We start from the raw sequence: 26,122 nt of genomic DNA on the forward strand, positions 1-26,122 counted from the left end.
GCATTAGTTATAGTTTCTCTGGGAAAAACAATTCTAACCAATTGGACCGGCACCTCAAATCAAAATTCCCCACACACCTGAGCCGACGTCTGAACGCCTGCTCTCACTTAAGTAAGACTGACGTCGGTGTATGTTCTGCACTCAGGTCCTGAAGGGTTTCCCAGAGTGCCTGCAGGCCGATATCTGCCTCCACCTCAACAAGAACCTGCTGGAGGGCTGTAAGGCGTTTCAAGGCGCCACGAAAGGTTGTCTCCGTGCCCTCGCCATGAGGTTTAAGACCACCCACGCACCCCCGGGAGACACTCTGGTCCACGGTGGCGACGTCCTCACCGCGCTCTACTTCGTCTCTCGCGGCTCCATCGAGATCCTCAAGGATGATGTGGTCGTGGCGATTCTTGGTAGGTCATATTGTTATCGAAAATGTCTTTTTTAAGGGTATATAACATGTATTTATAACCCTATAGAAGGTGCAATCAACTGCCAAAAAGTTTAATTTAGGCTTTTTACTAAAACCACATGATTACCTTTTTTCTTTGAAAAACCATGACAGTTGACTTACAGTGAGTTATTTATTGTTTTATTTTGTATTTATTATTGATGAAAGGAGAGTCGTAAAATGTTAGGATTACAAAAGTGATGAAGGTAAGTGTTTTTTTTGTGTTTTGTGCCACACGTACCACGGATGAATAAACCAGTAAATCCGTGTGATTACATTGTCATGAAAACTGAAGTGTCTCTAGTCCCGCCTACACAGATTCCATGTTTGTTTCTCTTCTTGGAAGTTTAAAAAATGTCTCTATCCGTTATAGAAATGAATGTAACTTCCGTCTCTGACTAACTGCCCTACAGTTATTTGTTGCTCAAAAAAAGTTGATGGAGACTTTATATGATTAAGCTTCACTTTTTTCCCAGACTATAGTGAAAGACACGCATGGAAAGCAGAGTATAGATGATTTTATTGTAGGAGACAATTGACGTACCTGTTAGAAAAAAAAGCTTTTCCACTTGAAATGAAGCAAATGTGTTTGGTGTGTGTTACTGAGTCATTCCTCCAGACAGCTGTGTGCTGTTGATACAGGGTTTTGAGAGATCGGTGTTGAAGGTTAACTCGTTGATTGATTTTTATTCCATGGTTGCTGGCTCTGATAGAGATGACTCATGTGGTCAGGCCAGGCAGGTTAAGATGGAGTATAAGCACTTTGAATAAAGAGCGTGATGTTGACAGTCAGATCAACAGTCAGTCATCAATTTGGGAGAAGCTGAAGATAATCGATGACATATGTTTAGTTGAATCTACGTACGACCGCCTCGATAACACTGATGAATGAACATTTTTCACTGAAAAGTATCCTTGGAAGCTGATGAGTGCATTTTTTATATCTGGATTTAAGACTTCCAGGATCACTCATATGTTGTATAAGCTTTAAAACTTTGTACAGAACTAGCAAAGAACAGACAACTTTACCTTCTTAAATATACAATACAATCACTAAAATGCATCAACTGTCAGTTGCCATCTCTTGAGGTTTATGGATATTTATTATCATTCCAGTTTAGAAATAATAATTAGCTCCTTGGCAGAGTTATGCCTAGACACAGTGTTTTTCCATTTAATTATTTGTTACATTGAACCTTTTTCGCACTGCGGATCAGTTTAATGTAAGCCTTTATATTAATGGATACAATGTTATATAAAATTAGCAAAACTAAAATAGCAAAAAAAAAGAAATTACATCTCACCGTAACACTGAATCAGCATATGCTCTGGACTGGGGTCTTTGCAACAAAATGGTCTCTTATTGAGTTTGTGTTTTCTTTAAATGTGGCCAAAAAATTGTATTGAGGTGTCAAGAGTCAAATGCCAATACGATATAAAACCTCGATTAGACAGTGATAATCTTTTTTTATTTACAAAAGATTCAGGAACATGTACAGAGCGGTGCTTAAGAACTACTTGATTTAAAGTATTTTTTTCCCCTCGAAAGAAGATCTGTTCCTTTTATCTACGCACCTTTTATTTGTATTTTTTTTACTTGACTTTTGTCTTTACAATTGTGTCCAAGTTATTACATTTATCAACTAAAAAACAAATCTAAAGTCTATGACGAAAAAAACATGTTAGATACCGACTTTAGATGAAATATTTCTTGCTGAAACGTATCAAAGATGAGCGAGAATCGAGCAAAAAAAAAAAAACACCCTTGAATGATTGATTAGACGGAATCATGTGATCAATTATGGTGCCTGGTTTCTAGGTGGAAAACCCTAGAAACTGCAGAATCTCATCCATGAAACATTGAAGAACAGCCTAATGCTTCATTCTATGAAGTCATCTGTGATTAAAGTAGCGGTTCAACCAAGCATGAGCATGTTGTGACATCTGCTCTTCACTTCTGCCCACAAAGCAAAAAATAAGAAGCCATTAGACGGAGGCTGTGGGAACTCACCTTGTCCTTAAGTGAAAAACAGTCACAAATAAACGGCAGATCTCCACGGGGAGCGTTCTGAAAAGTTACTACACAGAAAATTGTGATTGCGGCTTCAACCCAGCTCGGAACAAAGGCCGACCAGAGACGTGTGGGGGAGGACGCTATAGGTGGGATGAGAGGAAGTGCAGCAGGGGAAAAAAAGACACTGCTCTTAAATAGAGATTGATGTTAACAAAAGCACGTTGAACATGTGGGCAGATGAAGACAAAAGAAAGGATTGTAGCCGGTTGAATTGACAGAAACTCGTCAACTCCTTTTGTCTTTTATATAGAAGTGAATCTACATAATTATATGTTAGGCTAGCCGATGGGATTAAGGTATGTCCACTGACACGATGAGGTTAATTTGACCAAGAAGTAGCTTTTTTAAATAGAAATGTTGAATAATTTTCTTCTTGACTATCATACTATTTATTAGCATTTTTTGCCTGATTAGAAAATGTTCTTCTTGTTTTCTTTAAAGGCAAGAACGACATCTTTGGTGAGATGATTCATCTTTTCGCCAAACCCGGGAAGTCGTGCGCGGACGTGAGAGCGCTGAGCTACTGTGACCTGCACACCATTCAACGGGAAGAGATCCTGGAGGTTCTGGACATGTACCCGGAGTTCGCCGATCATTTCCTCACCAACCTGGAGCTGACGTTCGACCTACGAGATGAAAAAGCCAAGGTTAGCTCCATCAGTCTCTGAACTAAACAACTTAGCTGTTTCTATTGATGCAACTTTGTGCAGAACCACATGAGATACATTAGCGTTTTCATAATCCTCTTAATTGCTTGAATTCAATTTCAGGCTTCATTTTTCTCCGCAGCCTGGCGTGTGTTTAGATGCAGTGTGTGTGGGTAAGACAGTATTGACAAGCTGTGGGCCATTATCCTGATATATTGAGTGTTGTGTAAAGCCAGTGACTTATTCGCAGGGTTTGTATTAATGGTTGGTCTCATTTTTACTCTCGAGAGACAAGTGCAGCACCCCCTCATTTATTACCTCTGCCAAGATGTTGTCTTTGCGAGTCTGCTGTTTCCATCTGTTAGCAAAATAACTCTAAGAGTCACGGACCAATTTAAATGGAAACTTCAAGAGATGTTAACCACAGAATTACATTTTAAATCTTCTGTTGACTGGGCCCAACCTCCTTGCTCTGTTTCTACTGGGTCGTGTGGATAAGTTCTGGAACACTACTGCCACCTACTGTCCCATTGAGAACATTTGAATTCGACCATTGATTCTATTTCAAATTATTAAAATGTACCTTATTCAATAATGAATGAATACCTACTGTATTTAGAGCAATGACTTTGTATTAAAATGAATAATTAAGGCATGACCAGGACAGAAGTTATAGTCTGAATTGTCATCTTTATATGATTTATCATAATGAATAACCTGATAATAATCTTTAACACACCTTCAAACCTTGGATGATAGGTGTCAAACTCAGGCTCAGGAACCGTATTGGGCCTGTCAAGTCACATTATCAGGTCACAACTATTAAATTCTAGTTTTATGACTAGCTAGAAACTAGTGATCGTCCGATGAAGCTTCATGGTACAATGTCATTATTTTCAGAGTCCTTTTCCTTTGAAAATGTTCCATTGAAAATCACTGTATTTCTGAACTGATGGCGCCACCTACTGACCTCTAAACAACATGACACTGCTTCATGAAGCTTCATCACACAATCACTACTATAGTTGAAACCCATGGACCAAGAGTAGTCGATCATTCCTGCAACAGTTGAGTTTCAACATTTGAGATATTGAAAGATATTTTTGTCAAGAGGGACTTTTAATGAAAACCATGAATTGAAAATGTATAGATTTTTGATTAAACTACTGATTATTTAAGCGCGACAATAATAAAACTGTGTAACGACCTTCGTGGAAAAGAAACGTTGTGGAGCTGACGCTCTCAAATTTAAGAACAAACAAGAACGGTTCTAATGAAACATCACATCATTTTTAAACTTATGGCGCCACCTACTGACCCTTAACAACATATCACTGCTTCATGAAGCTTCATCAGACCATCACTAGGTAGTCTTTTTGAACTCTTAATGTAGTATACATTTACTTTTTGTTTGCGTTTTAAAAAAATGATCACCCCCCAAAAAACATATGTATTTGAATGAAATACCATCAAATGATTTTAGTTTGGATTAACATTGAAGTTTCTGTTTTCACCAACAGACGCCGTACATGCAAACTACTGAAACTGAAGGCATCAGTTGTCGCAAGAGATTGTCCTACAGGAGGAAGTCTTCCACAGGTCTGTGTGCTTTTGGGTTAATATATCAAGTTTGGGATTTTAAAGTTTGGGATTTTGATTAAAGAAACGATATGTAACATTTTGTCAATAATATTATTTATCATATTTCCGTTAAGGTTTAATTTGAGCAGTCCCAACTCATCTAGTGGAACTCTAGTCTAGTGGTACTGAGACATAAGTACTGAGAGATTACCTACCGGGGAAGCAAAATAACAAAAACATAACACAAAATAACTATCTATGGATGGATGGATGTTTTTTAGGAAATTTGTAAACAAATGGAAAATTGGCAATTGAGACTTTATGACATTGGAGTTACACTATTCTGACACAAGGGAGCGCCACAAACACTGTTTTAACACCTACATATTTGCCCTTTAAGAATCTAGATCCCTTGCACACAGTTAATGAGCAAGGTCGTGTTGTTTTGAGATTTAAAAAATGTTCTACAAACACTGGGACATCAGTGATTCATAAGATATGAATAAGATGAGTTAAGATGATTTATTCATCCCACAGTCTGAACATTAGAGTTGTTACACCAGCAAGTTCACAGCAGAAACTATTTTGAAAAAAGTGATTTTAAAGACAAATCTACAATGTTTTTTATTCATGATGCTATAATAACTTAGTTTACTTGTGTTCTCATATATTTACATCTGTAAGTCAAGACAAACATCAAGTTTAACAGTCAAATCAGTTATTCTGTCTGGCTTTGCAAACACTCCTGGTCATTTTTTCATTGGCTCGATTAGACATCCCATGATTTACCTTAAAGCGTCATCTCACTCTGGCCTTCTATGTGTGTTGGAGAGACTTTAATAATCCTTATCCTTAACAGCGTCTCAGTCAACTTTAAAAAAACTAAATATTTAATACAAAAGCAGCAAGATTTTGTGCAGAATATTTACAATAGGCCACCATCAGTTCTATATATAAAAAAAACAGTTCTCAAATCTTCACTTTGACTCCACTGGAGACTCACAGAGTCAAATCCCTGATGACCACTGAGGTAGTTTTGCGAGCTCCTGCCACCATAAAAAAGAAAAATCTCATCCGGTTTGTAATCCTGGCTCACTTTCCTTTTCCACTGTACGACCGACTCTCCCGAGTTTGTGTTTCACGAAACACTTGAGATTGTGTTCACGTTGCAGCTTGAGCGGCGCCCCCCCCCCCCACCACCACCTCCCTCTCCCCTCAGAACCGAGAATCGCTTCCATCGCCGGGCGTTCTAATTTCACATCAAAGTGCCGAGAGAGTTCGGATCAGGAGTTGTGGCCCTCACGGCAGGCATTAGAGCTGAGAAGCAGGGATAAATCAAATCATCGCCATGGTTACAAGCCGTCTAAATATGGCCGTCTCCCAGAGCCCCCCCAAAATATTCTAGCAGCGCCTGTAGAAGTGGATTTCACTCCAGCCTCCATCGAACGAACTGATCTTAAGTCGTGGTTTCTGACTTGTTAATGGGTGACATGGTAGGAAACATCATCAGCATTGTTTGTCCTCAAATGAGCCCCAGACAATGATGCCACACAGCCTCAGAGGAAGCAGAGAAGTCGCTGTTCTCCCTGTAGAGTATCTGATTAGTCTCTCTCCAGGATCCCACTGCAAGGAGTCAGCGGCCACCAAGAAGGGGAGGAGGATATTCGCCGCCTCAGCAGCCGAGGAGAGGCGGGAGTCGGCCGACGAGGGAGACGAGGACGAGGACGAGGATCAGGACGAGGAGGGCCGCGAGGAGGAGGAGGAGCAGAAGCCGCTGTGCTCGGGCGTCCCGGGATACCCGGTGGTGAGGGACCACGCTCTGGGGCTCGGGCTCGGCGCCACCCCGGACGCTCACGTGGAAGACGCCGCGCAGAACCACACGTATAAAGGTGAGTATCTCCTCGGGTTACTTTGAATCTCCTCGCAAATTCCCAATGAGCCCTTGCTCTAAAAAATAAGGCTTTCAAAACTGTAATTGGCTCCAAAGTTAATTTGTAAAAAAACAAATCCCTCAGCAGCACCCGAAGAGACGATGTCACACCTATTAAAACGCAAAACATAGGATTATGTGTCATCACTGTGAAACACAAAACCCATTTAGTAGACATAAAAAAAATAAAAAAATATAAGAGGATTAAATTCAAGGGTCGTACTATTTGATCAGAGGTCATGGGTAGAAGAAGGAGTCACATGGTTGACATTAATTTCTACTTCACTTTAATCTGTCCCTAAGGCTAGTAACCTTTATTTAAAGACTGTTGTTAACAGAACTTGTGTTAATCTTAGGGTCAGGTATAGTTCACTAGGTCAAATTATGACACGTTTCAGGACAAAATCCCCCAAAAATGATTTGACTCTTGCATTACTCAAATCGACTGAAGAGTAATAAATCATTTATTGAGCACAGGTAACCTTCAGTTTGACTTCAACACAAACACACATAATAATCGCAAACATGGTTTTGTTTTGGTGGTTGTGTCTTCCATTGTGTACATTTCTATATTTAGCTCAACTACTTTAACTCATCCCATAATAAATGTTGACTTCATGAGCTCTGGACAAACGGAGGGCGATTTGTTGGTGTGTTTAGTTAAGACTAGAACTCAAACAAAAAAATAAATAAATAAAAGACTAGAACTCAACTCAGGATTAATTAATAAGTATTTTTATTTTCATTTAATTCACTAGGAACGAAGCGAAAATTTTCACTGAGGTCCTTTCAGACGAGCAAAATATAACCAATAATAATAAGAAGATAATAATAACATGATATTTATAAATCAAACTTGATGGGATCATCACAACATCATTTAGACAGAGATACTTTAAGTCTAGAAATGTATCTTTGGCACAAGTACTAACGAAAGAAAACTAGCAAAGTACTGCACCTGTGCATATCTTTGCAAATAAGCTAATTCTACATCAGAAACTTCAAACAACTTCATAAAAAGTGACATTAGCTTGTTAGCATTGAACAGTTAAGGTAAGGTAAGGTAAAACGTTATTGATCCCTCAGGAGGTCTACTTCGGGAAATTGTTTTTTCCAACAGCCAGCAATTTTCCATAAACAATACAAAATAATAAATAAAAATAAAATAAGAAGAAGAACATAAAGAGAAAGAACAAGATGACACAATCTAAGTCTAAAGATAAAGACAAAGAACATAGGTCAAAGAAAAACAACAAAGACAAAGGATACAAAGAGAAACATAGAACAGAACATCCAGATACTCTCACTCCACTCCTGCCCCCGAACTCAGAATTGTACAATTTAATAGCCCGAGGAATGAATGAGTCCCTGAGTCTATTAGTGTTGCACCTGGGTAGGAGCATTCGTGCACTCATTCTGCTTCTCTGCTCACTGATGACAGTGTTCAGAGGATGACTGTCATCATCCATGATGGACAGTAGTTTGTTCAGTGATCTCCTCTCAGCAACTGTCACCAGTGAGTCCAGCTCCATGCCAACAACAGAACCAGCCCTTCTGATCAACCTGTCCAACCTGTTGACACTCCTCTTGGACACATTTCCACCCCAACACACCACAGCATAGAACAGGACACTGGCCACCACAGACTGGTAGAACATGCAGAGGAGCTTCTTGCAGATGTTAAATGATCGAAGCCTCCTCAGAAAGTACAGTCTACTCTGAACCTTCTTATATACATGGTCTGTGTTGCAGGACCAGTCCAGTTTACTGTCCATCCACACACCGAGGTACTTATAGTTGTCCACTATCTCCACCTCGTCGCCTCTGATGGACACTGGGCGTGGCTTTGTCCTGGACCTCCCGAAGTCCAAGACCAGCTCCTTGGTCTTTGAGGTGTTCAGCTGCAAGTGGTTCCTCTCACTCCAGTCCACAAAGTCACGTATCAGACTCCTATACTCGTCTTCGCTGTTGTCCCTGATGCATCCAACAATGGCAGTGTCGTCAGCATACTTCTGGACGAGACTCAGCTCTGAGTTGTAGCAGAAGTCTGAAGTGTAGATGGTGAAGAGGGGAGGGGCAAGTACTGTCCCCTGAGGTGCTCCTGTACTGCACACCACAGTGTCAGACCTGATATCCTTCAGCCTGACATACTGTGGTCGATCAGTAAGATAGTCCGTAATCCAGGAGACCAGACCAGGGTCCACATGCATCTTCAGTCAGTTTGTCCTGGAGGAGAATGGGTTGGATAGTGTTGAAGGCACTAGAAAAGTCTAGGAACAGGATTCTCACTGAATCGCTTCCTTTATCCAAGTGGGAGTAGGTCCGATGCAGGAGGTGAAGGATGGCATCTTCCACACCAACTGCTGGCTGGTAGGCAAACTGCAGGGGGTCTTGCGCGTGCTGGACTTGTGGCCTGAGATATTTGAGGACCAGCCGCTCCAGTGTCTTCATCAGCTGCGAAGTCAGTGCCACCGGTCTGTAATCGTTCAGCTCGCTCGGTCGGATCTTTTTAGGGACTGGAACGATACAGGAAGTCTTCCACAGAGTTGGTACTTTCCCCAGCCGTAGACTGAGGTTGAAGACATGCTGGTTGAAGAAGTTAGCAATGGTCCTGCAATTTAAAGACACATATTTTGACTCCAGGCACATGGAAATGTCTTATGTCATTAAGTTAAGTTTTCACTTTTAAGCTACAAGTTTAATTTATCATGTAATGCATCTAATTGTACTAGGTTAGTTTAGTTTAACCATGATTTTTTTTTTAAGCTAAACTAACTTTTGATACAAAAACTTGACATGATAAATTCAATTAAACTCCATAGTTTGGTTTATTTATTTGAGTGTAGTTCAGGACAAATGTGTTGCAGCGGTGAGAAGCCATACAAGTATAATCCCATTAAGTCTGGAAGGAACCACATACATTTAATTGACATGTTTTTGTATTATCTTGCTAACACACAAACTCACAATCTCCTTGGCAGAGGTGATCAACATCCAACACCAGGGAGATACTTTCATACCGAGCAGCAGCGAAAAGATTTGCTGTGTGAAACGAGGAGTCCTTGCGCGACTCAGCTCCCCCAACGTGCAATTTAAAACTCTTAAAAAATGCAAAGTCATTGAAGACGCACAGAGCAGCACTGCTGCAGGACTCTCGTGTTCCCAGAGCGCCGAGCGAAAACCCAGCGTGACTGTGCGCCGAGATGAAGAAAGTGTGTCAGTGTTGATTTGATTCTAATATCCCTTAATTCAGCGGTGTCGGCCCTCAGAGGATTTCTGCCAGAGTGAACAGTGATATTGATTCTTATAAGCGGCGCCGTGAGAACGGGAAGTTTTTTTTTATTTTTTTAATCTCTTGTCAACACTGCTTGTTTTTTCCACACCGACACAAAAGATGAGGAAGTGTGTAGTTTCTCCATCAGTGTCACACGTGTGTGTCCTCCTCGACTCCATCGCGCAGAAATGTTTTTTCGGACTGTATGTGCGAAAGTAAAAGCTGCCAACATGCAACTGTGTTTTCGCTCTCTAAAAAAGCAGAGCTCCGTGCCGACGAGTGGGTGCGTCAGCATCCGCGGGAGGCGACCGAGGAGCCCGCCCGGTGCCGAGAGACCCCGGCCGTGGAGGACGACAGCGACACGGACCTGACCTATGGAGAGGTGGAGCAGCGCCTGGATCTGCTGCAGCAGCACCTCAACAGGTCTGTGCCAAATCACCTGCCTTTCCATAAATAGACGGAACTCATTATTAATGATTCCCAGACTCACGTTATAAGAGCTGACTCTGGGTTTTTTACAGGCGCCAACTGGGAGGTTGTAGAAGCTGTTTGGCCTGGTTTTCTGAATCCCCGTCTGGCTCGTGATTGATCGAATGGGGATAAATTATTGGAATTCTTATTATTACAGTTTGAATTATGCATGTCAGTGAACTTGTTTGTGCTCGGGGGCCACGTTGACCCTTGCCTGGCCCTGCTGAGGTCAAAGTTGATCTTGAAACTACGATTTATTTTGTATTTATATCTATTATTCATTAATCGTCTAGTAATAAGGTTGTTATTGTATAACTTTTGTCATCTGTGTTATCATTTATTGCCCATCAAAAAATCAAATTAAGTAAAGATTTAAGTTAAAATCAAACAAATATTTTGGGAATAAAGCATTTTTGTATCAGATTAAAAATACATTTATGCATACAGTATACAGTAATATAATAATTTTAGTATATTTAGCTTGATTCTATACTTTATCTTGGCTCTATGGCCCGTGATAACACCCTATACACCACTATATAATGTGGCCACTGGTGTGAAGATAAGACGGTGGAGTAGCAATCATGTATTCAGTATAAAAGTGGGCTGTGAAGGGAAATAATATAATTAGTTGTTGTGTGTGAGAGATAGATTCAGACAAGGTTCACATTTGTTTTGTTTGTTTCTGGAACTTGCTGTTTTCTAATGATGTGTAGAGTTGTATGTGTCAAGATGGCTTACATGAAAGGTACTGCAGATTTGTTGACTGATCTTGTTGTAGGCAGTGGAATTTATATTCAGATGACAAATGCTATGTCTGAATTGTAACTTATCCCGACTGGACGCAGCTAATTCGTGGATTATGAGGTTTGCAGATGACACAGTTATCTACATTTGGCAAGAAGATTAAATTAAAAACTTTCGAGCTAGAAGAAGGAGGGAGGGGAAGAAAAAAACATTCAGGGAGGGGAAATGTATAATTTCTTTAAATTCACAATAAGTGCAGCAAAATGTCCAAAAGATGGCGCCAAAGTCACAAGAGTCTTTCTTTACAAGTAAACAGAGTCCAGAGTCCTTACTCTCAACACAGAGTCCAATAAAGACAATAAGGGAAACTCCAGAAAGAGTGGCAGCAAGACGCATAATCCACTTTGAAAAAAAACGTCAAACCAAAAAACAGAGTAACTTAAAACACTGACAAAATAATTTACAGCAAAAAAAAAAAATTCCAAGGTGTCAGAAATTAGTAGGTAGGAATGGAAACAAGCTAACGCTGGTCTGCAGAAAGTCTGGCGTTTAAAAGGGGCTTCGCTGAGGTTTTTGATCGCAGACAGCGGTGCGTCTGTGTCAAACCCGGATCAGGAACTGCTCTCGTTAATTGTCGACAGTTTATTTTAAGCCTAGACTTACACAAAGCCAAGCTCACCAAAAAAGCCATTTTTCATCGACTGATTTCTGGGTTGTTTTGTCGGTATCTGTATACACTCATTATCTGATGGTAAACATTTTTATCATGATATATGTTGAAGATTGAACTGACTTTCTGCCACGGATCAATTTCCAAAACACAGATGCAGACTCTTGCTCAGTGGAAGCTCGGGAGGCCGTCGTCTCCATATATACATTCCTCAGATAGAACCGCCTCCCTAATAGACGATAGAAAGCTGATTACGGACCACGAGACTCTTGAAGGCTGGAGTGGACTTATGGTCTGTATCTCTGCGTCAGAGTCGTCTCTCAGGGCTCGAGTTACAGAGCCCGTGATCCGGGCCCCCGGCCCGATAACGTGAGCGTAGACATCGGCGTCCAGACGCTCGCCGCTGCCGCGTTAATGTGGAGAGTGTGTGATTCTCGGCTGCTGCACTGATACAGCAGAGGGGGAGGCAGACAGTCAGCAGCTGGCTATTTTTAGCACGCAGTCAAGATGCAGAAACATCCAAAGCTCTTGACATCATTCTCCGAGTGAAAGATGGATGAAAACTTGGGAGGAAAAAATTTGTTGGAGACTTTGGAAGAGTAGTTGATTTGTTCACGAAGTGAGTTTTTAGGTCTTGAAATTCTAAAGCAAGATGTTTCAAGTTTTGATATTTGTGTTGTGGGCGTCTCTCGTGATGTAACCTGCAGCAGCAGGTGATGACACACACACGGCGCTGGAGTTTTTTTTTTTAACCTCCAGTTTAATATTCTCAGTCTCGGGTGCGTCATCACCAAGTTCCCACTGTCGACTTCTTGTGTGAGATTCCGTGACTGCACATTGTCTTCATCACATGTCTGGAAGCTTGAAAGTGTATATGGAGATCAACGTGAGCTTCGACCATCAACTCTTTGGGGTGGAGCTCCCTCTAGTGTTTGATTTGTAAAATGCAGCTAAATGTCGTAAGCGTACGCAGAGGAAATGTAGTGTGGAAGTTCAAGCACAAATATTGAATGTAAACTTATTTCATTACAGACTGGAGTCCCAGATGACGGCAGATATCCAGGCCATCCTGCATCTTCTCCAAAGGCAGACAACTGCCGGCCCACCAGCTTACAGCACCGTCAGCTCCAGTCCGGAGTACCAGAGACCTGCCATCATGGAGCAGCCGGTTTCTGTCCTCCAGCCTGAGCTGAGCCTGGACCCGGCACCACCGAGGCCTCAGGTACACCTCCAACCAAACTGGAACATCTATGCATTACATACGTCTGCGAATATATATATATATATATATACACAGTATATATATGTATTTAGATGACACAGTATTTGATATATTTGTGTCTCAAAGTATTTAAAAGATTAGAACAATGTAGGAAATATTTTATATAATTATTGTTTTAATGTCATTACGAATATGCTATATATTATTTATAAATCATTTTTCAAGAATATGGCCGATTTTCAATGTTGAAACCAAAGGTATTTTGAAAAAATTTAAACCACATTTTCATTGTCATTATGAAATGTATGCTCTTAATATTTGTCTTTTAGCAGAAAGAAATAAGATGAATTAAAGCAAGAACAGACAGGGGTTTGGAAAAATTTCAAATATAAAAAATATATATACAAACGCATCACATGTAGAGATGTTTTCCATACATGCCTTAGTTTTTGATAGTTTTTGATCTTCAATTTTGATCTTATTACATCTTTGTCAGTTTTTTAAATTTAATTAAATAGGTTGATTCATGTAAATATCCAACATATCTGTAACTCTGTGTATGTCATAACACGTGCATCATCAATAAAATATATTTTAAAATTAACTTTAAATAGAAATTATCATTTTGCTTTTAAGAAGGTATTAAGTTTCCTTAAGTGAAATTATGGACAACAGACGACATTAATCAAACCCTTGCTGGAGCCGAGGACTCCAACAGGCTATGATTGATCTGAACACACATTCGGCGGCTGCTAACTATAAATGGATTGGTACTTTATACTTGCTGGCTTAGCTACTCAATAACATCATTCTGACAGAGAATTTACCCCAGAATCACTATGTATCTTTGTCTATTTTGAAAGTTTAGACCTAAATTCTGTTAGAAAAATCATGCTTTTAAGTAAATGGATGCATTTTCGCTATGATAAGAGAACCAAAACTTTTCGGGACTGAAGGCTACTTAATGGTAGTATTAAACAATAGTGGTATTAAGACTTACCACTGCTTGTTTGATAAAAATGTACTCATTAAAAATATATATATATATACGTAAACTTGTAATAATAATAATTGTGATAGTTATGATTGCACTAGAAATTGATGATATTTCAAGAATAATGTTATTTATTTTAAAAACATACGTGTTTTGGTGCATTTTTGTTTATCAACACCACATATAAAAACAAAGAATGTGTTACACCAGCTTTGTTTTTAAATTAAAAAACTTTTATAAGACAGAATGATTTAAGCTAAATGTATCATCTCATTCTGCAGAGTCCAGAAAAGATCCAGAGCAAATCCAAAGAGCCCCTCCCGGTCCTCCTCCACACAGAGTCTCTTCCCAACGGGACCTTTGCCGGACTGCTGGACAGTGAATCGGACGTGGAGCTGAGACACAAACAGAACTTTGGCTGCGAGGCGGAGCTGCCGAGGCTCCCGTCCGGCCGCCAGGCCTCGCTGCCCGAGGTTCCCGGCAGCACCGGAACCTCGGCCCTCCACAGGCCGGTGTCTGACCCGGGACTGCCGGCGAAGTAGTCCTCGCCACGTCGATGCCGACTGAAGCTCCTCACTCGCTTGACTCAGGGTCTAAGAACGAGACTGAATATGCAAACGAAACAAACTGTAGACACTCTTCCATCCCTCCTTCCTAGAAACAAAACCCTTCCACTCTCTGATTTAGAAGTCCGACGTCCATTCGTACCAGTTATTTACACACTATATCACTGACCAGTGTAACGTCATCACCTGCTGTGTACATACTTGGATAGAACACTGCCAGCAGCAGCTTTTTTCCTAGACCAGTTATGCATGTTCATTCCTTTTTTCTTTCCTCGTCTTCTGTTGCATGTTTGCTCACACATCCACACACACACACGGCGACTCTTCAGGTGACGGGCGTGACCTTTGACATGTAGCGATCACTTCTGAGTGTCTCTTCCTAACTTTCCAGCGACTCCTAAAAAAAAAAAACCGAGGATGCCTGCCTACTGCACATCGCCACACACACCACTTCAAACACCAGTGACGTCGAAACACCCGGCTGGCAAATCCAAAACAATCAGAGGTGGGACTTAAGTGACCAAAAGAATGCTCATCATGCCTTCATCCCCCCCCCCCCTCCATGCTCTGCACCTCATCCCCTCTCTTCGCATGCTTTAGGTCTTCCATTCAATTTTCATGCCAGAGAAGAAAAAAAAAAGAAAAAATGATTCTTGTCTTCTGGATTCGACTGTTCAGTCGTCAATAGCCTTAGCTTTACTAGCCTGCTCTAGCCTTTACACGAAGCTCCGGCGTTTAACCGACAACAATCAACAGTTGTAAAATGTACAAAAAAGCCTCCTAGGGTTCGAAAAACCTGCATGATGAGATTTAGTCATTTTTAGATTTCCTCTGACGACGCTGATTCCGACAGGAGCTCATGTACTGCATGGAGACTGCACTCGACAATACGAGGTCTCGATCAACTGTGTGTGACGTGATTTGAAGCGCAAAAGGTACAGCACATAAATCACCCCGAGAATCAGAGAAAGTCTTGATATTTTTCTAACTTGAAAATCTTTCATTTTGCCATTATTTTTGTACGTATATTTATTTTAGTTTTTTAAAAAAAACCCAACCCTGGCGTCGGGAGAGCTCTGAACCTGCTGATGAGATGTAGCACGAGGACGGATGCTGTCTCTAAAAAATTGCACATGGATTTCTTTTTTTTTTTATTACTTTTCGGGTGGGAAGCCAACACTGGAACCGTTGTCACTTTGTCTCCCTCTGTCCTCATCCCCGGCTGAGATCCATTAGGCATGAAAGAGTGGGTAAGATCTGGGACGGGATGATGAAACGTTCCCGGGTGTGAAGATGAAAGGCTCGCCATCACTCTCCCTCCTGACACGTGGCGAGGCCGGATCACGACGCAAGGAGCATTCAAAAAAACGGAAGGACTCGCTTTTAAGTTGGTGTTTCCTTCTGCCGTCCGTCTCTCTGAAGCACAGATGTAGAACAAAAGTTGCTAACGAAGAAATGTCGGAGCAGTTTGTCTACTGAACTTTCATTGGAGCCGCAAACTTTTGCACAGAGATTAGAAAAACTCGCTGTAATGGATATAAAAATGTCACTTTTTAAAAATTAGTGCTGTTCACAATTGTTTTTATGCATTTTTTAAATGTTTGCCACTGTATTTTATACAATGCAACACTTAACAGCTAATTTGAATGTTTCTGTTCTTGACTATATTTAAAGAAATTAATTATATTGTGTACATAGACTGGACAATATGCGCAATTGTATTAATTAATAAACAAGAATGCTTACAAATGTCGGTGAATTTGTTTTCATCTGGACCCGCTGGTGATGAGAACACTGGTCAAGAATCTACTGCCACACTTGCAGCGTCAACAACAGAAACAGAACAATGAAAACGTAGAATCATAAACCTCTGGCATACACACAAGGAGCATGGATTTGTTATTCTAGCACATTTTCTTGAGTACAAACCAGTCATTACTTACCAGTCTGGTCACTTCTCTAAGTGATTCAAGTGAAGTGAGGAATCAATAATGTCTGTAGAGATAACAAATGATTGTGCCACATTCAAGCACTTCTTATTTTCAGTCGCAGATGAAGACAGTGATCTGTTAAAAGCTTCTCGTCCTCTGACTGGTTTTGAGTTTAAATAATAGTGCCTTGCTTGACGGAGTTTGACACTTCTGCTATAAAATGACTTATTGCTGGAGTTTGTGATGGTCAATCGATCAACTAATTCCATTAAAGCAGCTCTGGGTACCTTAATAATTTTTTTACTAAAATAACTTTATTAAAACTAGTTGATTGACTCATATACCGTGACTTGAGGTGTTTTGTGTGATTTTTATTTTCACTGTAAAAGTTCTTGGGGATGGGGGTGTGAACATGCTACATATTTTTCTCAACAGAACCTATTGAGAGAACAGCTGATATAGAATCTTCTCAACAAACTGCAATCAGTTTCGAATCAACAACCAATGAACTTGGACTATTTAGACTTTCTTACATGCCATTGTGTCGAGCGCGAGACTCATGTTGTGTGAACTATGAAATCACAAAAAAAAACAGTGGCAAGGAAAAACTGCCTCTGAGGCAGAAACCTCTGGACTTTGTGTGCATGGGCTTTTAAAAGTCTGAACATACGTCTTACTTTTTGTGATTATAATATAATTATTATTATTATTATACAGTTTGTCAGCAAAAAACAATTGACATTTAAGTTTCATTCTAGTAAATTGTCACAGTTGAGAAATGCTTTTCCATTTAGGTACCAAGTAGTGTTGACGAAAAACATTTGTTTTATACCAAACACATTTCACAATTACAAAAAGGTTGAAGCAATATAAAAAATTAATACAAATTATAGTGCAAATAATGTATTTGATGTCTTATATTGTGTATCATTTGTCCTACGCTTCGGAAGCCACCGTAGCCAAACCCGCTGGTTAAAAGTTTACCATCACATTTTATTTAGTTAATTACACAACCTTTTTATACATCAATGATAGAGTTATGTTTTCAAACATAGTTAACGTCATTAACACAATTCATGTTTAATGTGATGCATCAATTTCTGATTTTTATTGGAGTTAAATGATATAAAAAGGGTTTCCGAAAGTTCAGATTCTATTTGGGTCCGACTCAAATATGGTTAAGACTTGGTAAATACTTCATAATCTTGCCCTAAACTGGCCTAAATATACCTTTAACTTCCTGGTATCAACTCTACCCTGGTTTCGAATGTTAACACAACCTTTGTTAAACATGGATAATTGTTGGAATAATGGATAAAAGAATTGAGACTTAAAATACAATTAAAAGTTTGCTCTCTAATCTCATACAACTGCTTCAATAATGGACACATGTATAGAAGCACAACCGTGTTACAAAGTGTTTATTATAGAGTGGTGTCACTTTGGCTCAACTACAATGAACACAGAGGTTAATTCTTCAGTTGTTAAAAGTATAAATCTGTAGGAATCACATAAATGCAACAAGTGAAGATAAAAAGTTACACACAATGTGGCACGTTGACTACACAGGCAAACGTGATGATTGGACCAGTTTGAGATCAACGTTTGTGTTCATAGTGTGTAAGACACAAACAATGAAAAATTTGACACAGTGAAGTAAAGAAACTGACTAGAGGCAGCTCATGAATTCTTTGGAGTGGAAATAGTCCCTCAGAAACAAAAAAAGAAACTCATTCAGGAGTTGAAGTTCTCCGTGGTTAGATACTCTCATCGTCTATATACGGATATACAGTATATAAACTGACATCTTTAACTAACGGCTAAGCGATACAGGCAATAATAACGTCTCATTCTGGCCTCGGCGGCGAGTCTACTGGCCTCTCTCTCCATCTTCTAAACGTCAGTGGTCCCCGGTCGACTGGCTCGTCTCAGACCTGAGCTGCAGGTGAGGCTGGACTTAGATGGACATTGTACTTTGGATGAACTGAAAAGGAGAGAAAACCAGATGAGACAAAATAGTTTGATACATTTTGAATTACTGTCTGAATTTGTCTTGTATGAAAGCCCAAAACTTGATCAAATGTAAATGTGCAACGCAAATTTAAAGCCCCAAATAAAATCTAATTTTAGCCTATTATTCAAGTAGACTAGAACCTTTTCAAAATGCTCTCAAATCCTTAACAAATTAATTTAAAATGAATAAAACCAAATTTACAGTAGCAAAAATGATCTTATTAATGACGAGGTGGACTCACGTCATCGTACTGGAAGCTGACGGCGCCCTGCTGCATCGTGTCCCTCTTGCGGAAGGTCTCTGAAATGGCATGAAAGAGGATGCGTCAGAGACAACGGCGCCCTCTCGTGGCAATGCTGTTGTTTCTCAGCACCTGTGAGAGATCTCAGCTTGACGCAACACGCGACGTAATCGTCGAAGAAGATCCTTCCAGATTTGCTGTAGCGCTTGACGATGGCGTTCAGAGCGTGAGGACTGAGGCGATATCCTGTCAGAGAGAGAGAGAGAGAGAAACCTGGTCAGGAAATCAGAAGAAGATAATCATAGGTTTGTGGTTCAGGTTTCTTTGTTCTCTCCACTCCCACGACAAACATGCCTATATTTATACCTGATAGACTTTCTCAAACAGGAAGATGAACGGAACATGTCAGCAGTGATTCCAGTCTGACATAAAGACTGATAAAAGCCATTATGACGAACTCAAGTGTAACAATTATGCTTTCGCAGATAATTAGCAGGACTTAATTAAGCGCGACTATCTCTATTAGACGCTCCCGACACGGGCCATTAAAGAGACGCCATTTTTTTTTCTTTCCGAGCGCGTGACTCACCCATGGCGACGATGGCCTGGTTCATCTCATGAGGCTCCACGGTGCCACTCCTGTCGCGGTCGTACATCATGAAGTTCTGCTTCCACCCGTTGAGTGCGGCGAAGAGCTCCTTGAACTCGTTGAAGCCCATTTTGCCGCTGTAATCTTTCTGTGACACGGCAGTGAAGGAATCGAACAGGAATGGGAAAAAAAAAAAAAGAATGTGGCCGCCGGGGCTGTCAGTCCGCATCTTCTTCATCAGTGTCCATCATTGTCATGATGCACTTGTGAGCAAAAGGATACGTCTAGCATCGCGATCATGATCCTGCAGGTTTCAAGACTGAACGCTGCAACGACACCAAATGTTCAGTCGACAGGTGAACACAATTTTAACTCGATTGTAGAATCAATCTTAAGATCCTTTTATTGATTTACAAATGGCTCTTAATAGGGTTTAACGAATCAGCAGTTGTGAATCTAGTCCAGTATTTAGTTTGACTTTCACATTAAAATTGTCCTTGAAAACATATTTTCCCAAGGTAAAAGAGAAAGTAATCCTCCAGCGTTTAAGGACTTTATAAATGTGTGACATTAACAGGTAACAAAAAAGAACCTCTGTTGAAATGAGGAACTGCTCACAATTGAACCGTGATTGTCATTGTTCCTCATAACCCGTTTATTTTTTTTAATACAAAATTAATAGGAATTTCAAGATTCAAACTAATAAAATAGTTTGCATTTATGAGGAGGGTCTATTTGAAAAAATGTACTTTAGAAAGTACAAATTATTGGTAAATTGTCATTTATTCAATGAACATGGCCCACTCAATCTTGATCCATGAACTCCAGTCCAACCTATTCCCCTCCCCCCTCTCGTATTTATACAAGCAAAGATATACTTGTTCAAACATGAACTACTTGGAATGTCAAGACACGATTGGGATGCAGCTAATTTTAAAAAAGCTACGTTCATTTCAAGGGTGATAACGACAGAAACGACAGACATTTGATTTTCTTGAGTGTAGTGAAGGAAGAGACGTACGCGAGTACGTACGCGAGTAGCTGCCGGTGAAGCCGGACTGGGTCAAACACCTCTGGAGCTCCTCTGCATCCACCTCACCATCCTGGGACGAGGATTAAAAGGACATCTTTATCTTGTCAATACATTTTAAATTAAGATTACAAACACAGCACATTTTTCTATTCAATTGTATCGTAGGTCTCAAATCATAACACATATATAAGTGAAATAAAACTACAGTATACAAGAGAAAAAGGAATCCCATCCCATTGGAAAACCGTGTGAAAACTTGCAAAATGTCATATTTGAAAGAACAATGATTCACCTGGCCTGCAACAGCGGTGAAGTAACCCCACATGGGATCGTTGGCAGCAGGTTGTCCATAAGCACCAGGATGGCCATGAGCTGGATATCCTCCTGCTTGTGGTGGTCCTCCCATAGGCATCTGTCCTGGCATCTGTCCTGGCATCTGTCCGGGCATTTGTCCGGGCATTCCATGTTGAGGCATCCCTGGCATCTGACCACCGTACTGCAGAGAAAGAAACCAATTGTATGTAATTAAAAGTATTGTTGCATGATGCAGTGATGCACAATGTGAAATTTACGTCATTGAGGGAAGAGTTGACATTGACCCTTTTTTGTTTCCTGGAACGACAGTGTGTTTCTTATCATCACGGCGGGTGACCAACACACAAGACCAATCCGAGTTGTCGAAAACAACTTTCATAAATTCATAAAGTTGGTCCAAGAGTCCACGAGCAAATCATTTAACAGAGTAAGATGAGCTCTCTGATCACTTATTTAACTGATTAACCACAACACTATTGTTTTCTCAAGATCCTGATTTCGCATCATATATCAGCATGATTATGGTTCACTTTGATCGCCATATTTCTCACTATACAAAAAGGAAGTATATGGAAGCTGAACTTATCACTGTATTATTGTGGTGATCCAAAAGTAAACTGCTAAGGATTATGGGAGTGGGTGACTTTTGCCCTTATTGTTAGACAGAAATGGAATCAGAGTTGCAAATCAACACAAACGCTTTGGAAACATGACTGTGTGCTTGTGTTGCCTTTGATGGGTGGTGCATCTATTGTGACAAAAACATGTTTAATGTTTAACCCGTCTCTACAGTGACATATGGTGGTGTAGTGTTCAGAGCATTTGCCGGGGCAACTAATGTGATGAAATAAGGGATCTTGGACCTCCATTTAACTGGTCTTGGTTCCCAACATCGGTATCGGCCCCATAAAAGTTGGATCGGTGCATCCCGATCAAATCAATATTATAACCATTGACAGTTGACTTTTCTTTCTCCATGATGTAATGAGATCAAAAGAGGTCATCGTCATTCCTGCATGGCGTAGGCAGCTTGGCCACAGACTATTATATTCCATGTGTCTGGTTACAGCTCCTTCATGTGTTTATTTACAAAGCATAGTTTTCCGAAAGTTAGAGTATGTCCCCGTTTCACGTTTCATTTGTAGGAAAAAGAGAAATTCTCTAACTTGATTCCCTTCAACCTGTTGGATTTTGGGGGCTGAGGCTTTCAGGACTATTTATAGGTTTTGGTTTAAGGAGAATAATTGCATGCCATTTTATTTTTTAAAACGCAGTTCCCTTCAGTGAGTTTGTGATTATTTGGTAAAGATTTTTCTATCAACCTTTTTGTATACATGATTTAAAATGAGCTCCCCCTCACTGCAACGGACACCTCCAGTAGGCATTATACGTAATTATGTCATCATATAAAAATGTGTGTGTGGCATCATCTAGCAACTTTTGTATGGAGTGAGATTACTGCCACCGGTTTGAGCGAGTGTATCTTGGTTGTTTTACACTCAAAAACATTTTTTGCCTGCGCGCTCAACCAGTCATACACGCGTGTTCAACATGTCAAAGCGCGCTATAGCTGTCATACACGCGCTCAACTTCACTGCTGTTTTAAATTGATCCCTTATCGGCCGTCGGATTATCAAAAAGGCTGATGCCGATATGCCTCAAAATGCAGAATATCGGCGTCAATAATCGGTCTATCCCTAGTCCCTGAGTCTATAAGCGTTGCATCTGGGAAGGAGCATTCGTGCACTCCATCTGCCTTCTGCTCACTGATGACAGTGTTCAGAGGATGACTCTCATCATCCATGATGGACATAGCTGTGAGTCCAGCTTCATTCCAACCACAGAGCCACCCCTCCTGATCAACCTGTCCAACCTGTTGACACTCCTCTTGGACACATTCCCAACCCGCCACAGCATAAAACAGGACATTAACCACAATCAATCATAGATAATCAATGATCAATGATCATTCTTAGTATAGCATAAAGTCTACCGTAGTGTTGAGGTTGGATACATCAAGTAATACGTATTTAGTTCCTCTATTTAATCCTAATATATTATGTCATTCATTCACGGTAAATGTGAATATATTAAGTACTTCATTTGCAATGTGAAATTAAATGTAAATTATTTTAAGTAAATAGTCACAAAGTATTTAATCTTTGAATGTCAATATTTGGGTTTTGTGTCTGCCTTGGGTCCACATTGAGGAGTCATTTGAGGTGGTTTGGGTATCTGATAAGGTGCCTCCACGACGCCTCTCTGGTCAGATGTTCAGGGCATGTTCCACCGATAGGAGACCACAGGTCAGACCCAGGACATGCTGGAGACACCATGTCTTCCAGTTGGTCTGGGAATGGCTTGGGGTCCCACAGGAAGTGCTTAATACTCAGTGTGGAGTACTTCCGTCTTCTCGCTCTTCCAGGTACCATAGTGAAAAGGAAGATGGGCGTGTGTCCGTGTGTACAGATCAGGACGTGCAGGAATGTGGTGCCATAAGTGAGCCATTATATAGTAGTTATATAAATAGATGAGACAAGTTTAGTGACTTAAATATACCGAAACTGTTTTGCAGTAATACAACCACACCTAATAAATAAGCTAACTTTATTGTTTGTCAATTGATATTTCATGTTACGAACCGACATGTCGTGTAAATAATGTTTGAAAGACGAGTTCAGTTAAAACCATGAACTTAATCCTCCAAGAGAATCGGTGCATCTTTGGCGAAAACTTAGCTGTTAGCTTTTTTCGGTGCTAATGCTAACGCACACGGAGTCACGTACTCACCCCCCCATATCCTGGATACGCCATGTCTGGACACTTTTGAATGTGTTTACCGATGAATAACGTCTTCAACGTCTCCGGAAAGAAGCAAATCTGTTGCGAAAAAATGTCAAAATGTTCTCACTTCCGTCGTGACGTCCGGGTTGGGAGGGAGGGCGCGACCGTAAGTGAGTGAGTGACAGCGCAGGTGACCAATAGGTGAAGAGAATGACGCAGCCATGTTTTGTGATGCATTCGCGGACTTCATTAAAAAAAACCTCTGAGTTCTGTTGAAAAGGAAAACTTATCTAATACCGTATTCTTTATATGAATCAGCCTTTTAACTTAATAAAAGATTTTATTACTGTCCGTAAATAATCACATTAACTGGTGTTGATATTATTTCCCAACACGTACTTAAATATATCAGAGGATATTGTATCATTATCATCATTATTAAATTGAGAAAAAAAACGTATTAAATATAATATATATTTTTTATTAAATATATGTATATTTTTTACAGTTATTAAAGGGTTTATTTAAAAAACTAAATAACTATATTCTACGACGGAGTCAAGAAGTTTTATTTTTTTTATTACGATATTGAAGTCGAATAAAATGCATCTATTACGAGATTAATGTTATACGAAAAAACTTTATTGCGAGATTAAAGTCGTATAAAATGCATTTATTTCGAAATTAAAGTTGGTTTTCCTCTTTATTTACCTATAGAGGGTGCAATCGAGTAACATTTCACTTTGATAAGGTTTTTTTTTTATATTACAAGCACCGAGAAGACAAACCTGCATTATCTGCTGTTGATTCCTGGCACTCCAGGGTTGAAGGGTGATGGAGGCCATTCTAAAAAAGATCAGATATACACGGCGAGGAAGGATAACCTAGTATGTACTTAATAAGCAGCCATTCTCTATACTGTTATTAGAGGGATTGTATGAATCCTTATTTAACTTTAAAACTAGCAAGTGCATATAAAACTAGCAACTATAAGTGTTTTGCTTAATCAGAAAATGTACTCCATTTTTTTTAAATTAATTTAAAAAAGTAGCATTCAGTATTGGGGCAATGTGTTTAAAACTTTCTAGTTGTGTTTGCCTGTTTTATTTTGAATACAGAAGGTGGAAGTATGTCACGATGGGAAATTCCACAATCAGTTGCAGCAAGCTCACTTCAGTGTCCTTGACTGCTGAACAGATGCAGAATGTGTAAACTTCCTTTTAAATCTGTGTTATCTTGCATTCGCAATGTTGGAATTCTCTAAACATCACTTACAGAGCAGCAAAGAGACACTGCTGTTGCAAACCATTATTGAATGTAAGATAAACTATATTTAGTATTTGAATATCTATCATATTGATTCACACTGTAAAAGTGTTATATGTCAAACATAGCTTTTAATGATCTTATTATGAAGTGGAAAATGTGAACATAGCACAGATAAAAATCATTTTTTAGCTTCACTGTCCTGCTTCTCTGACAATTATCCCTCCAATAAGACTAAATGCTCAACAAAGTGTCAACTATAAATGGACTGAGACGTGTTTAGTGTCGGTAAATGGAGGCATTTATGAAGTGACGCTCTTCAAACAAGACATACTGCATTAGGGAAGAAGATCCACTGTCTATTTGTTTGCTGAGGATGTCCGGTTTGAGGGGAACGGGGGGCAATATGGTGTCTATTCCTCGTAAACACTGGGCTTTTTTTATTTGTTAAGCTTTTACCAGGCTTTTAGCATTCACTGAGACAGTTTGACGCTCTGAAAAATAAAGACTGTGACCTTTTCAATATTCTTATCTATTCGAAAATATAATGAATATATATGCTGTTTTTTTTGTTTTGATTTTGTTTTCAGAATAAACATATTGAGTTAAAAAAAAATCCCAAATTGTTATTTTAATTAATTAAATTGAACAATTACTATTCATTTATGAAAACTGGATTTAAAATTATTCAAATTATGAATGAATTAAAAAAAGGATATATTTTTTTATCAAGTTCTCAGGATGAAGAAAAATAAACTAAGTCTTACAATAAGAAAGAGGATGAGGTTGTCAGGTGGTCAGATACATGAACCGCTTAGAAGATGCTGTTAAGGACATCTCTGAAAAAGCATTTTTAGCCAGGAACATTGATTTATGGTGACGTCTGCCTTCCAACCTTTATTTAGAAAAAACTGTCAGTTGTCTTGGGGTTTTTTTTGTACATTAAAAAAATATTATTCGGAAATGACCTGGATGAGTCAGAACATACAACAAAAAGATTTAATCCACTGACAAAGAGAATCTATTTTGAGAGTTTGAATAGTGAGAAAATCGTCCACAAAACATCTCCAACTGTCTGGGCTCCAAAATATAACTTAATAAACTATTTTCTTACGTTTTAAATCTTTTAACGTCTTTATTCTCGTAATATATACGAGAATACACTTTAAATCCATAATACATTTAAATAAAACAAGCTACATTAACTGGCCCTTATCTTATTTTAAAAAAGTGAAAAGTTAAATCTGTGTCACATCTAATAAAAAGTATTGAATGTCTAAATGTACATCACAATATGTAAGATTCTAAAGAGAGATAAAGTGAAATATCGAGGCTCA

At 39.5% G+C, this 26,122-nt stretch overlaps 2 protein-coding genes across 6 annotated transcripts in view; one reads left to right on the forward strand and one right to left on the reverse strand.

Moving 5' to 3' along the window:
- Nucleotides 1–16,361, forward strand: part of LOC148079860 (voltage-gated inwardly rectifying potassium channel KCNH7-like) — a 64,065-nt gene extending 47,704 nt beyond the window's left edge. For 2 of the 4 annotated variants that reach the window (XM_087791545.1, XM_087791548.1), the window contains 7 exons: nt 146–398; nt 2,952–3,157; nt 4,678–4,756; nt 6,355–6,627; nt 10,203–10,365; nt 12,863–13,052; nt 14,328–16,361. In XM_087791545.1, coding sequence (XP_087647671.1) covers nt 146–398; nt 2,952–3,157; nt 4,678–4,756; nt 6,355–6,627; nt 10,203–10,365; nt 12,863–13,052; nt 14,328–14,588 — 1,425 coding nt within the window. In that variant the 3' untranslated portion in view covers nt 14,589–16,361. The remainder of the gene's footprint in view (nt 1–145; nt 399–2,951; nt 3,158–4,677; nt 4,757–6,354; nt 6,628–10,202; nt 10,366–12,862; nt 13,053–14,327) is intronic. The other 2 variants (XM_087791546.1, XM_087791547.1) reach the window with 2 other exon arrangements.
- Nucleotides 16,362–17,949: 1,588 nt separating this feature from the next.
- On the reverse strand, nt 17,950–23,674 carry gca (grancalcin). Of its 2 annotated transcripts, none has more exons than XM_087791555.1 (8): nt 23,526–23,674; nt 20,713–20,916; nt 20,421–20,490; nt 19,670–19,713; nt 19,388–19,535; nt 18,931–19,044; nt 18,799–18,857; nt 17,950–18,527 (listed from the first exon to the last, which is right to left on the reverse strand). In XM_087791555.1, exons 1-8 carry the CDS (start codon nt 23,547–23,549, stop codon nt 18,501–18,503), a joined length of 690 nt encoding a protein of 229 aa, XP_087647681.1. In that variant the 5' UTR covers nt 23,550–23,674; the 3' UTR covers nt 17,950–18,500. The 2 variants fall into 2 exon arrangements, with proteins under 2 accessions (XP_087647681.1, XP_087647680.1); XM_087791554.1 differs by having other exon boundaries at nt 20,409–20,490.
- Between the last annotated feature and the right edge of the window lie 2,448 nt (nt 23,675–26,122).

The sequence above is a fragment of the Callionymus lyra genome, chromosome 5 (genome assembly GCF_982586985.1).
Source record: "Callionymus lyra chromosome 5, fCalLyr1.hap1.1, whole genome shotgun sequence".
In the NCBI taxonomy this organism is placed as follows: domain Eukaryota; kingdom Metazoa; phylum Chordata; class Actinopteri; order Syngnathiformes; family Callionymidae; genus Callionymus; species Callionymus lyra.

Coding starts and splice junctions, on each gene's coding strand:
- gca (XM_087791554.1), bottom strand. CDS start 23,549: ATGGCGTATCCAGGATATGGGGGG. Junction 19,536..19,669: donor TCATGATCGCGATGCTAGAC/GTATCCTTTTGC, acceptor GCCGTGTCACAG/AAAGATTACAGCGGCAAAAT. Junction 18,858..18,930: donor CAAGCTGAGATCTCTCACAG/GTGCTGAGAAAC, acceptor ATGCCATTTCAG/AGACCTTCCGCAAGAGGGAC.